At 38.7% G+C, this 14,725-nt stretch overlaps 1 protein-coding gene across 2 annotated transcripts in view; it reads right to left on the minus strand.

The window, feature by feature from the left end:
* Positions 1–4,989: 4,989 nt before the first annotated feature.
* PRMT3 (protein arginine methyltransferase 3) overlaps positions 4,990–14,725 on the minus strand; it is a 119,931-nt gene continuing 110,195 nt past the window's right edge. For both annotated transcript variants that reach the window (XM_019552045.1, XM_019552046.1), the window contains one exon: positions 4,990–5,654. In XM_019552045.1, the coding sequence (XP_019407590.1) occupies positions 5,545–5,654 (110 nt within the window). In that variant the 3' untranslated portion in view covers positions 4,990–5,544. The remainder of the gene's footprint in view (positions 5,655–14,725) is intronic.

Below are 14,725 nucleotides of genomic sequence, written 5' to 3' on the forward strand. Positions count from 1 at the left end.
GGACTATTCAAACAGTTTTCTTCACTTCAATTCATCTACATTTATATTACTCTGGTATATGGATTTCATTTTTTAAAGGCACAAACTCTCTCTCAAATTTACTGGAAATCTATTTTACCCAGAACTTTTGCTTATGCTCATAAAAGGCAGGTACCATCTGAAAAGGAAGATATTGGATTATTTCTGTGTTGGGGGAAAATCTAAAATGCAGCAAACCATATTATATTCTATAACCAATAGTAGACAAGCTGCTGTAAACTGGATACTTCTCCTTCATATTTTTCAAGATCAAATGTTTTTGAACACAAACTGTTTTCCAACAGGCAATTAGTGAAGTGGCTTAAGCATCAGATCTTTCCCAAGCCTTCAGCTGTACCCCTTCCTTTGCATTTTTTACTCTTCTGAATTTAATCCTTGGAATTTAGGCTCATCAGATTTCCTCCAGAGATGAAGTCATAACCAGGTGCTTGTGAGGCTGCAGTGGCACCCCACAAATCCCACTGGATACAGTGGCAGATATTCTTCCTCCAAGTAAAATTTAACCAAGCACATAAAATGTTTAGAATCATAACTGCAGGGAGCTTCATGTATTACTAAACTAGATGTTACTGAAGATAATGGCAACTCCCAAACAAGTTATACATTTTAAAATGTACTTCTCCTGAAAGCAAAATAAACTGTATCTTGCAATCCTACTAGCAAGTCTATGTGAATGTCTGCTAGGGAATATATCCTGTAACAAGTCAGGTAACAGATTTACCACCTTTCCAAATTCCTCTCAGAACTTTGTCTATTTGAAGATAAAAAGGTCTCTTTCTTGATCACAGGAGATGCATCTCATTAGAGCAAGCACCATACAAGGGCAAACTGAGGCATACATGAAAAAAAAAATCCTATTAGGGACCCCAGCATGATGCTCATTGAAGAGACATTTGCTTATGAAGGACCTGGAGCTGCATCCACATTAATGTCTTGCTTTCATTCTCTCCGAAGAGAAACTAGGAAATTTGTTTTGCAGCTTGGCTGGGCGAACACTCGGAAGCCACAGATCAAGAACTTTATTGCTAAGAGACAGGTCAACATGTTCAGATTGGGTTGCTGTACTTTAGCACCTGAACAAGAGGTAGGATCACTGAGGCCCCAGTGCTGCTGTATGTCAGGCAACTTATATTGAAAGGTGTGCAGACTTAGGCACAAAAGTCAAACTAAACATAAGCAAGCTCTAGTGTTTATCCAAGGAGTGATCTTATGACTAGGTGACCACAGTCATACACTGGAGAGTTTTTAATTTTTCATTTGTGAGTCAAGTATTCACATCTCCCATGGTTTGTGAGGATATGATTTAGACTTGCCTATGAACATCACAGGAGATCAAAGCCAGGGACCTTCTGCGTTGACTCTATCATGAGATGCGTATTTGGGACCATTCAGTTTTCAAAGCTTCATCAGGGTTGAAGTCACATTGTTGAAGGTTATGCATGTGGATCCAGAAGGGCCTGCATGACTTTAGGGGATGGTGAGGGGCATGGTTGAGGTCCTGGTGGATGGGGAGATGTTTGTTCTCCTTAATTTAACCACCGTGTGTAACAAAAGTATGGTGATAGTGGTCTTGGATCCTACATGCTACACATTATTTACACACACAGAAACATTAGTAACTGCCATAGTTAACTACATTTTTATTGGCAGCATACTTGGCCACTGGATTAGAGATCCCTCAACAGTCTTGTGCTCAAACAGCTCTACATGGTTCCAGGACGGAGTATTTATAAACAGAGCAAATTGTACTTTATTGCAAAGAATGTTAACAGGTAATAAATGATTTTATCAAACTATTTATTATTCTGGGGGCTGTGAAGGCCATAAAATAATTATAGGCCACTAAAAAGATAATTAAACATGGCAACTTTATCCTCAAAATGTGTAGTTACTATACCACATGACCGATCTGTTAGCCTACATTGTCTTTGAACCATTAAATAACAAATTAATCATTAACCACAACTGAAAATGGTATTCTTGGGGATCCTAGTTTTAATTCTCTCATAAAAATGTTAACTTTTCAAGTAATGGTTTAAGGTTAGGGACTGAATAAAATACTTATCACACCTCAACTGAAGATATGATTATGTATTTATTTAATAGTTTTTGGTTGGGAAAGTTAACCAAGTCCATCACTACCTCCCAAATTTCATTTTCTATTGGAAATCTTCAATAGAAAAATTTAAAACAAGCCACATAATATTGTGAGAACATTTTTCTCTCTCATATACATATACACACACATACATATACACACACAGGCATGCTATACATGAGAGAGAATCCTTGTTACTACTAAAAACTATGGACCTTAATAGTCAACACTTAAGTTAATTTGAAATCTCATGCATTTAAGTCTTTAATACCTTTATACTGAATTGAGGTATATACATAAAAGTTTACAGTAGCTTTCTATTAGAATTACATTTAGTTACAATACATATTGTGAAGGTAATCGTCTAAAAATCTCATCTTTTTTAGAAGCAAAGATTTTTTTAAAATTAAAATAAAGCTGTGCGTGTGTTAAACAAACTGCATTTCATTTAATTTAAACTGACTTTCATTCAGCTTGGCCTATTAAAGTAGGCAAGTCAGCCTCTTGGGGGCCTATGAACTAATGGAACATTGAGGATTCGATTCCCAAGGCTTACAGATGTTCTAAAATTGCATTTGGAAACAGAAATCAGAACATTTATTTAGGAGGGATGAACTTAAACTCAAACCCACATATTGCTAACAATCAGGATTCAACACAACCTGGCCCACTCAAAAGATAAATGAGCACAACAAAGAAAGGTTAATACATTAGTAAAAGTATCTGGAAGGATCTTGCAGTAGTTACTACTTCAGTCTCTTCTGAATAAGCTCAAATTTGCTTATACAAGCAACCCCCACTTAGTGCTCTTAGTTGGTTCCTGAAAAACCAAGCTTTACACAGAATAGCATTAAGCAAAACCAATGTACGATTGCTCATGAGTGTTATAACGAAACTCGCTGAGGGCTAAGTAGAATCGGGTATCAATGTAAAATGAGGGTTATAGTGAAATAGCGCTAAGTAAAACAGTGTTAAGCAAGGGTTGCCTGTACTTGTATCTCACTTGTTGGATCAGCTGTAAACATATCATTGCATCTACTTACCTTCCTTTTGCCTTTATTCCTTTTATCCAGATGCTAGCAGACTGTAAAGATAGTTCCACCAACCATATGCTGGCATAAACTTCATACTTGTGAAGCATTATCAAGAACATAAGTCCTGACTCTTTTGTACTGTCTCTGCTTATAGATTACCACAGATGAAGAACTAAGTAAATTTCCATAGTAGAGGGTCATTTTCATTAAACTTGATCAACACAAACAAATTTCACTGAGGCCAGTTACATGCTGGGTTATAGAAGTTCAGTGCACATAAACCACTTTCAAAAGGTCCCAAACTGGCTTAAGATAAACCTGGATGGATATAATATCAGACTTAACTTAAATCTGGAAGGAATCTGGGACAGAAGTTCAATGAACTGCTTTCACCAAAATCAGTTAACTCAGTCCCCAGCTTTGCACTTCCCCTACAGCCCTCCCCTTCACAGGGTGGGTGGGCTAGGCTGGCCCAAGCTGTCTGCTCCAGCTGGGCAAGAAGGCATGCTCCAGTGCCCCCAGGCATGTGGCTCCATTTTCAGAATCAAAAGCAAATGTCTGTTCACTTGCTTATCAGTTCAAATCTACATAGCTTAGATTAACTTGCAAAGATTGAACTGATTCAGCCTCAGGCTTTTTAACTGTCTGTATTTGGCCCACCTAGTAACTGTGTTGTGACTGCCTATAAACTGGTCTGATTGATACCAGCAACTACCCTCAGATTTGGGGTACCATTTTTTGTCAACTACAGGGGAACAGCAGTTTCTAATGAAAAATAAAATCAGCACAATACAGGAAAAAGTGAACACATTTCCTATCTAGAGAAGAGCCTTTAGTCTTTTCCGAATTTTAAGGTCAGATTTGCTTTGGTTGTCTCATTTACAATACATTCCACTGCATTACTTCAGTTACAAACTATCTATTTAACTTGTAGCTGGACTTCAAGAAATGTTCAGCATTAACTGCTCTTAGCTACCTAAATGAATTAATAATAGTGTTGGATGATATTGCAACTGTGATTGTCCAGGAAATACATGAGAGTGAAATTCTTGCCTCCAGTTCAAATGAGTCAACTCTTTTGAAAAATTTGGCCTGGAAACTTTGGAGTTTCCCATGTATAAGAATGTATGCCAATAAGTAATGAAAATGATGCTTATAGTAGTTTTCACACAGGATAAAATGTTCATCTTGTGTACAAACCCCATATAAAACAAACAAACAAACAAACAAATAGAGTACTGCTCATCTTGCTGGGATCCTGTGATCCCTGCTGATTTCCTGCCCCTGGGGCAGGGGGCTGGACTCGATGATCCTCCAGGGTCCCTTCCAGCCCAAATGTCTATGAAATCTATATGATTATGTAAATATTTATATATTTTCCCCTTGCTGTTGAAAAACATAAGTACGCAAAAGGAGAGCAAAGGGGGAAATAGGAATGTATGTCTACAACACTGATCTTGTTACAAGTTCAGCCAGGAAGACCCCAGTAGCAATTTTGGTTCCGTAATCAATGCTTGTTTGTAAGAAGCCTATCAGCGCTGCCTTGAGATGAACCTATTCAGATTCAGCCCACGTTCAAAAGGGCTGGAATTCCAAGCTTTTGGCCTCTGGGCTTTGAGGTAGGTAGAACTTTAATGCTAACTGCATGAGATCCTGTTGGCTAGGATATGACAACTGTCTGCTTTTTCGTGCAACAGAGGAGGAGAAGACAAAAAAAAAATACTGGACCCCAGGGGAAAAAATCTTAGTAATGACTAGAGGGAACCATTGAAGACATCAGAATTCTGAATCATCTAATAAATGAACCGTACAAATTAAGACAACAGTACTTTGATGGTTTATTTTTGACAAATACAACTTAATATTGCTAATACTTCATAGAGTAAAAAAAATGCTGTAAAAACAAAGTCTTTACTAACACACAAATGTGGCCAAATCCTGAAGTACTTTTGTCCACCAAGGTTTTCCAAATGAAAAGCATGCAGAATCTGGACACTATTTGACTTCTCGTTTCACCTATGCTAAGAAACTGTACAAGACTTCCTTTTTGTCGCAAGGGTTGTAAGCTGGCACAGCAAGAATAAACCATGTTCTAAATAAAACTGAGTGTTTATTATTTGTCACTCCTTGTCAGAATATTGTCAAACTTGCATCTGACATTTTCTAACAATTTGCTTAATTAGAGATACTTTCCTTCCCCCCCTCCCAGATATGGCAGGGGCTCAGAACTGGCGTATGAATGTTTCACTCTATAATGTATGTCAATCAATTCCTACTAAAACTCACTCTGATCTAGAATCAAATATGCATCATTTTTGTTTGTCCAGAATACAGATTACAGCAGTTGCATGAGATGCCTGTATAACTCACTTTTCACTGCAGACTGTATGTCTGCTTTATATTGTTCACTGAAAGAGTTATAATGAGGGACCGTGGATCCTTCCTGTTTTTCTGGACTGTTATCTTTCCTTCCAAGGCTTCACCTGCAAGAGTTAAAAAAAAATAAGAAAGGAAAGATTGAATTTACATCTCAAGTCACACAATGAATGGCTAGAATAGACCTGCTACATTTTTCTCTGCAGGTTGCATACTAAAAGCTTTGTTTAAGGGAAGAGAAAAAAATTTGGTGTCAGTCTTGACAATAAACTGAGCCAAAACAGACCGTCTCTAAAATTGATCTAAGTGCATAATACTCGTTAATTTCTCATCGACTCAGTCTAAGAACTGTTACTGCCAACCAAAATTTCTGTACAGTTTATTTTATATATTTTTACAGGATTATTTTATCCACTTTTAAAAAGGATTCATTGCATCTAGGATGGATCTCCCTGCACCACCTCCCCCCGCCTTTTTGAGCTAACAGTATTTCCATATCAACTGATCAGCAAACCACTGCCAATAACTTCTGGGAGCATCACAATTTTTCAGTAACATAGTTGAAGTCACCTTTTATAAAAACATTTTTTTTCCTTCTCTTTCACGTATAAACAACATGAAAACTAAAAAGCCTATTATGTAAAAACTTTAACTACAAATTAAATTATTTCTTCATGAAGTAAACATTGTGGCAAGAGTATGTTAAAAGCATAAAGGAAGTCGTAGTCCCCAAAGTGTTTTTTGTGTTATTCCTTCATTACATTCTGTATTCCAACCTATTACTATAATCACCTTAGATGACTAAAACTGAGCGAACTGTTTAAATCTGGTTACTCATCACTGAGTATATTGTGTTTACTACTTGGCACTGCACTTAGCTTGGGCTTTGATTGTAGATAGTTTTGTTTTTGGCTAGAGCTTGCAGGGGAGCATCTGCATAAGTACGTTCATGACACTGAAAATATACTCATAAAATGTATCCTAAGTTGAACAGAACAAAACTGCCATTTTACTTCACAGTGTCATTTAGCAATAGCTGTTTTGACTCACAGAGGAAGCAAAGGTAATCATGGAGGTGTATGGAGAAAGGGGAGAGGGTCAAAAGTCATTTGACCCTTCTGTCATTTGAATACAAAACACCTTATCTTGCTTAGTTAAATTCCACCTCTTGATGTTTCAATTAAATATCGTGCATGCCCTAATCTATGGTGGTATATTTAATTTGCTACTAAGTAGCTGCTGTGGCCCACCCGCACATGATGGCACAGAATGTGCTTCAGTAGTAGGTAAAATTTTCCCTATATATTCTTTATCTTAAAAGTTTGTTTGTAAAAACATTTTCAGGTCCTTCAACAAAAGGCACCATTATAAAGGTGTATTGAACAGTTTTTTACCTGCATATGCATTGCTGAGCATTTTTTAAATAAATAGCTGTTATATTGATATAAACTGCTGCTACAGCATATACAAAAGATCTGTGGAACTCTACCTGTAAGCAAGATCCAGACTTTAATTGTCAAACTATATAAACCCCCCTTGGACATGCATTTCAAATCTTACTTGTGAAAGATAATTTGCTTTTTTTAAAGTTAGTAACAGACTTATTAAGGGATAATAGCTATTTCCCTACAGCATGAATTCAAGTGGGTTTAAAAACAATCTAGTTTCTCTCCTCAGAAGATATCAAGACCAAACAGACAGCACATTTAGTTTAGTTATGAACATTAAACGACGACACAAAGACAACCCACGCCACGTAGATCTGAGAAAAGACAGGATCTATAAAGATTACCGTATATCTGGGGCAGGTGGGGGCCCATGGCAGACTTCATTTCCCAGTAACGCCTGCCCGTGTTGCTATGGCCAGTTTCCACTGGAGACTGCAGCAGCAGCAGCAGCAGCAGCACCACGACAGCACGGGGCCAGGGTTTCCATGGAGACCAGCCCAAGCAGCACTGGCAGGTCATGCATCTGGGCAGAGATCTTGTGGCAGTGACAGCACAGGCTGGAGCCACAGTAGAGCTGAGATCTGCTGCCCACACCCCCCAAGCAAGGGGGTACAGGCAGCAGATTGTAGCTCTGCTCTGGTGGGGTGTTCAGGCAACGAATCGCAGCTCTGCCCCAGCCCTGGACCACACTGTTACAGCTGCAAAACCCTGGCCCCAGCCCCAGAGCATCCCCCTGCCCAGCCAACATTGCTTGGGCCAGTCTCCAAGGAAACCCTGGCCGTGAGTTGTCACGGCTCTACTGCTCCATGGAAACCACCCGTGACGTGGGCAGGGCTGCTGGGAAATGGAGTCTGGCTTCTGGCTGGATCCACCATTTTGCCCACCCCTGCCATATACACTCAAATCCAAGACAAGGATTTCCCCCCTCAGAAAAAACATGGTAGGGAGGGAGCAAAAGCCTCATCTTGGATTTGAGTACAGGCCTGAGGCAGGACCACTACTGCTGTTTCCCCTGGAGCCAGAGCCTTCTCAGGGGTGAGCAGCAGGGGTAGAGGGGACATGCAGCAAGGAAGCAGACATAGGCATGGCGGGGCAAGAGGTCAGGCAGCAGGGAGTGAGAGGCAAGTGCAAGGGAGCCAACACAGATGAACAAGGGGCAGGGGGTCAAGGGGCCTGGCATTTCAGCCTCTGTTTTCCCTGCCACAGCCCTGGGGGGAGACAAATACAAGATGACCCTTCAATAATTAGCTTCTGTACATGGAAAACTATAATACTTGTATAAATTTTCTAGGTGCAGAATCTATGTATTGGGGGGTGGGTCAACTTTGAAGTAGTCTTGGATTCAGATAAATACAGTATATTCAGATTATGCAGAAGAGAGAAAGAACAAACTTGTGAAATACTTGAACATTTCCAACTCTCAGATTATTTTGCCAATTTTTTTCAATTACTTGGAAGTGCTAATAGAAAAGCAAAATAGGTATACAGCAATAAAAGTCTGCAATCCTCAGTTAAAAGACCCATAATTGGGAAAATGACTCGTAACACATTACTAACCAAAACATGAGGAAAAAAAGCCTACAATTTTATTTTAATAATCAGCGAATACTTTTGAGAGGCCAAATTTTTAAGAGTTCAGCATAAGCAAGCAGTGCCCATATTCAGTGTTGTTAATTAGCATAGCTAACTGGTACTGACAGCAAAACATAAACATCGTCAATAATACTATTCAAATAAGCTTTTTTCACCCATAGATCATAAATGCTTTAACAAATAAAGGTATATTTTAAAATCTGTACTTTAGGGATAGGGAAATGGGAGCAGAGCAAGATCAACTGGCTCACAGGTTGTCCACGCAGACCAGGGCAGCCTACTGGCCCGGTAATTAGTACGGAGTGACACTACAGAAAAATCACAAAATTTGTGGATTCCATGCATGTTCTATACATGTATGAGGACAGGACTGCACATGCAAATTCTACACATGTACATTTGAAAACAGGAAGTGTATGCAAAACATCTGCATTTTGAAAGCCTAGAAGTCCAAGACACAATGTTCAAGCTTTTCCTGCCAACTACATAGTAGGCATTTCACCTGATTAACTGTTCATCCTGCCAACTACTGATTGTGGAAAAAAAAGATGTACCAAAACCAGCACATTGAGAGACTTAGCAAAGAGTGCATGCTGCTATACAAAGAGATTACCTGTCAAAGGATGTACATGACCAGGGCTCTCTTATCATTCATTTACTAATACATGCTACTAAATTTGCTTGGATTTTTATTATTAACGTTTGAATACATGGATGGATGCAGCACAAGCAACATACTGCATCTCTTGGTTGATTACTTTGGAGCCTGTTTCAAACTCATGTGCAACAAATGTATTATCTTCAGTTCATCACAAAGAAATAGATATTCCATATTTTTACAATGGTAGTATGATGGAATGGCTACAAACTGATACAATGCATCTGAATGAAAAATAAAACCACTATTGTGACTAGAAGGTGGGCACAATATTTTTGGCCTGCCTTTATGCAGCTTGTCAGAATAAGCCCTGAATTGCTCATGGTAATAAAAGCATGAACATGGTTAAAGCTTTTAATATGAACAACTTTATGCCAGAATATATTAAAAATAAATGATGATGCCACAAGCCCTGTTTTTTTTTCAAATTAAAACCACCACCTAATCTTTAAAGCAAGAAACCTGTATTGCCACTGAAATTCACTGGAGATGCAAGGAGGAGAGAAGATGCTTCAGCTATTTGTATTTGGATGCCTGATGCACTCAAAGAAACACTAATATTTAAACAGGCTTTATCAAGGTGTTAAAAACAATAAGGTGGCAGATTATGGTCTTATCACAATATTTATGTTTTAACTGTGCTCACACTGTAATAATGCTGTGTGCCACTGCTGTTCTCTCACTAGCTTGTACATAGGAAAAAAAGGCAGCCCTTGCTAGGTTCCAGAGCCATCCGCATGGAGCCAAAGACAAGATGGAGCTCCAGCCTCAATAGGGAATTGAATAACCTTGCAGATGCTTCAGGTGGGTTTGGTACTTATCTTCTGGAGGAGATTCCAAAAGGAAGCAGATTGAGACAGGCATCAAAATGGACAGAATAGCCACCTCTGGCTGGGTGGGCTTTGGCTCAGTAAATGTCTTCAGTGAACAGGAGCTGTCTGTTTTGCTCCTTGGATCTTGGGATACACTTCTCCCTATAAAAAGGTTAACTCCCTTCATCAGGAACTGAACTGGAAGGTAGCTCTTCACAGATTCACAGAAGTGGGGTCGGAGGGGACATGAGCAGAGCATCTAGTCCAACCCTCTGCCCTGGGCAGGAATGAATACAGGGCTCATATGACTCCTAGGGCTATGACCACAGATAGCCAAGGGAGATCATGTAGGGATCTACTACCTAAATGGTGCTGGATGTGTGCTGCACAGCGGTTCCTTTAATCTTGTTCTTTTCACCATGTTGCTAGGCAGAGGGGCCCCAGCAGTGCTATCGCTTATCACCTGGCAGGCAAAATCTGTGACATATTTAAAACCCCAGTTTTTGCCTCCCAGCCGATCAGGAGCAACAGTGGGGCCACTAGGGCCCCTCAGCCAATCAGTGGCAGGGAGGGAGACCAGGGAAGGCATAGCAAAAACCAACCAAACAAAAAGAACAGCATAAAGGAGACAGGATTTAGGTAGATCCCAAGAGATTGGGGATGAAGAATGTGGGGTCTCTGAGTCAGAAGCAGCTGGGGTTCTCCCCCGCCAACAACTCTAAGAGATATGCCTGGTTGGGCAGGGAACTCATAGAAATAAGACAGGGCCAGAGGTTTTGGGCAAGCACTCCCGTGGGACTCTATGACTAGTATTAAAAATGATGTACTTTATCCCAGACAAATGGAGACTGCATGGTTAACTAAGTGATTAAGACTGCTTTATCATCCCACAACCATGTACTCATGTGGCTATCATGAATCCCTTTTCTCTGATGCTCTACCATGCCATGTAAAGATTCTTAAACTTTTTCTTAATGAAGCTTTTAAATCTATCCATTACAATCTGGTTTTGGTACACGTACAATATAACAGCACTGCCTCCACCCTTGATAGTCTTGGTTTAAGGAAGCAGAAATTTTGTTGTCCATAATATCCTACCAGCTCTGAAGTAGAAATGTGCATGCATGCTGCACGCTCTCTACAAAGTGTGAAGAAATCTGATCTCTTAATAGGAAGCTTGCCTAGCAAAGGGATCACAAATGATTCGACTTTCTTCACTTTACAAGACTGGATATGAAAACCAAATGCATAAAACCAACACTGTTTAATGTAACTTCAGAGAAAGTTATAAACTGTTCAACCCTAGAAGAGCTTGATTACAAATTTCAAAAACATTTTTAGAAGATTAAGATTTCAACACAGACACCATGATAACCAATCTTCAAAGCAAAAAGGAATCTGCCTAAACATATGGGGATCTATTGGGTATATAAAGAAAATAGAAACAACTGGGCAGGAACATGATGTATTCTGCTGCTCCTCTGGCAGGCCTTGCTTCTTTCCTGCTCTTCATACCTCTGCACCCAAATCTATCACTAAATTCTCATTTCTTCTCTGTCTCATTGACCACAACTTATCTTTTTCCATCTTCTTTTGGTTTAACTAAGCATCTGAAACAGCCATTACTTCATGTTATTTCTAAAAGGGACTGCTAACATCTGCAATAATTTTCCTTCATTTTTTTTTCCATTTTGTTGAAAAAATGCTGAAATATTTCAATGATCTCCTTGGATAAGTAGAAACTACAAGCCAACCAGGCAGCATATCAGCATCTTTAAAACTAAGCTGGTAGCCAGTTCAAAACATACGTGGTTTTAAAAAGCACTCTACAATTCTCTTATATTCCATAAATATAAATCAGACACTAGATTTGTATTTAAAGTAATGGCCTGCAGGAAAACATGTTTCATGACACTATATAAAGTTATGTTTAAGAAAGTTTTCCAACAACATTTTAAAATACAATACAGGCCTACCGTTAAGAATACAGTAACAAATCTTGTCCTACTGCAATTTTACTGCTAATTAACAAATGCCCTTAATTTCCAGGAAAACTTATTAATCGTCTATACTTTGTTCAACCAGATTTTTTTGAAAAAGTACACAAACCTAAATGGAATCACAGGTTACATGAAATGAAGAAATCTTGTGAAGCAAAACACAGGAAAAATATATTAATGTAAATCGTTTCTTAAAATGATCAGTGAATGTCAGTTTCCAAGAACAAGGTCCAGATTAACCTGAATGAACATGTGAACTCGGGTCTAAATAGGCAGATCTCAAAAGTAAAGGGATTTTTAAACAACTTCTCATCTTCACAAGGACTTCTAACATACTATAATGCAAAATTAGGAGGTTTCTATCAACTGCTAGGCAATTTTAACTGGTTTGAAAAAGCCTTAAAGTTCAGAGTGTTTTTCAATAGATACTAATTATATACTAATATCTATTGAAAAAGACTTTAAATTTAAGATCTTTTAATATAAAAATCCTTTAAAGGCATTATACCAGCATTTTTTTAAATATCAGAACTAACAATTAAAACCCTAAAACAAACTCTACCGGGAAAGAATGTTTCCCTCATGACTTCCTGAGTATTTCATGAGAGCCCTCAGTTATTTATGAAGGCAGCTAATTGCATTAAGGGACCAAGACAATCAATGTATTAATTCACAGTCAAGAGGCACACAGCTACACCCCCTGCTCTGGTGCCCCACATTAAATCTGCCATTATGGAGTCTTTTCTGTAGGCAAGGGCTATGTAACAGTAAGGTACCATGCAACAATTAATCAATGTGATGTAGATATAAAACGACTGATTTTGCTTAAATAGTTCTGTTGTCCAGAAAGCATCATAGGAAGCACTTTCCAGGACTGAGCTGCATCACCTTGCTTTTATCATGCTTAAGGTGGATGCAAGTAAACCACATAGTAACACTACAGTATGAGTAGGACAAAATTGAATTAATTATAATCCTGTTCCAGCATTTTTATTCATCTCTTGGACAGCCCTGAATTTTTTTTTCAACTACAACAAAAATATATACTGCAGAAGAGTCAAACAGCAAGAACTTGTTACCACAGCATAAGCGTCCCCGCTTCTATAATGACACACCTTAACAGGTAAAATGACATATATGGAGCTGCATATAGTCACTGGTAACACTCCTGGTCTTGATCTAATTATATGCAAAGCAACCTACTCATGTAAAGAACCATGATTTCCCTTTATATCTGTATAATGCTGTCATGAATACACAGGACAAATTTGCTTCTGACCACACCTCTTTTAGTGCTGGGCCCTCAGCCTCAACTCTTTTGTTTGGTGTAACCCATCTCACTGATCTGACTGACATGGATATACTTCCTCTCTTCTCCAGAGCATTTAAGATTCAATCCCCACTGTGTCATATAGCAGGGGACTCCTATCAGTCTTCACACACAGTTTTTTGTCTTCAATTGCCATCATACAGTCATCACATGTTCTGCTTTCCCTGGCCATAAGTCATTAAAAATAGAGTCTGATTATTGGTCTTCCACCGTCTCCCCAAATAAATCCATATGTTGATTGCTCTTTCCATTCATAATTGTATACCTATGTGACTCATTGTCAGCTTTTATCCCCCTATTTGAAGCAAGAAATCAACTCCTCCCATACAAACTGGCAAGTTATATTTGTATGTAATGCAAGCTACTAATGAAAAATCAACACAAAATGCAAAAGCAAGCAGGGAAAATGAAGTTGTACTTTTCCCCATAAAATTAAAGAAGCTTTCACCAAGAGAAGAAACATCCTTTTGGATCAAAGCACTGATCCATCCTGCCAAATCACATCTCTGTGGGGTCCTAGGATCAGCTGATTCAGGGGAATGTAAAGGAAAAGCTGCAATAAGAAGTTAAGGGAAAACCTATGCAAAAAGGAAACTTTTTACTAACTCCCATAAATCAGAAGTTTATTCCCTCATGCAAAAGAAGCAAGAGTACTTTTTAAAGCAACTGTTACTGCAACTAAGGATTAGGAGACTAGACATTCACTTGGAAAACTGAAAGTACAAGACGGCACTATCAATACACAAGAACTGGAGATGATTTTGAGGACTGAATGAATGAATGGGATTAAATTCAACAGCACAAAAATGTGAAGTCATGTGGCTGGGAACTAACAATAAATTCTATTATAAGCTGGTAGCTCTTTAGTTAGAAGTGATTAAAGAGCCAAAATCCAGATGTAGTAATACAGCATGGGATGACTATGAATCAGTGTAATGGGTTTTTAAGAGCAAATAGCATCCAAGGATAATTGAGTAGTAATGGTGTGGTACCAAAAATTGATGCAAACTCATGTAGAGGACCGCATACAGTTCTGGTCAGCTACTGTAAAAAAGGATTAATTCAAAGTGAAACAGGTGCAGCGAAATACAGCCCGGCTTAAACGAAAAAGGCCAAAAGTAACTTATCTTATTTACCCAACAGAATGAAGCTTGGGATGAAATAGGACTGCTCTCTATAAATACCTCAGTCAGTAACACTCAAAAGGAACAGTTCTTTAAGGTAAAGGACAATGCTGATATGGAAACCAATGGGTATTAACTGGCTACGAATAAACTAGAGGCTGGAAATTAGGTTTTAACAATCGGAGCTGTGAGGTTTTGAAGCAGTCTTCCTTC

This window comes from Crocodylus porosus, unplaced genomic scaffold (assembly GCF_001723895.1).
Source record: "Crocodylus porosus isolate Cpor-Errol unplaced genomic scaffold, CroPor_comp1, whole genome shotgun sequence".
Taxonomy (NCBI): domain Eukaryota; kingdom Metazoa; phylum Chordata; order Crocodylia; family Crocodylidae; genus Crocodylus; species Crocodylus porosus.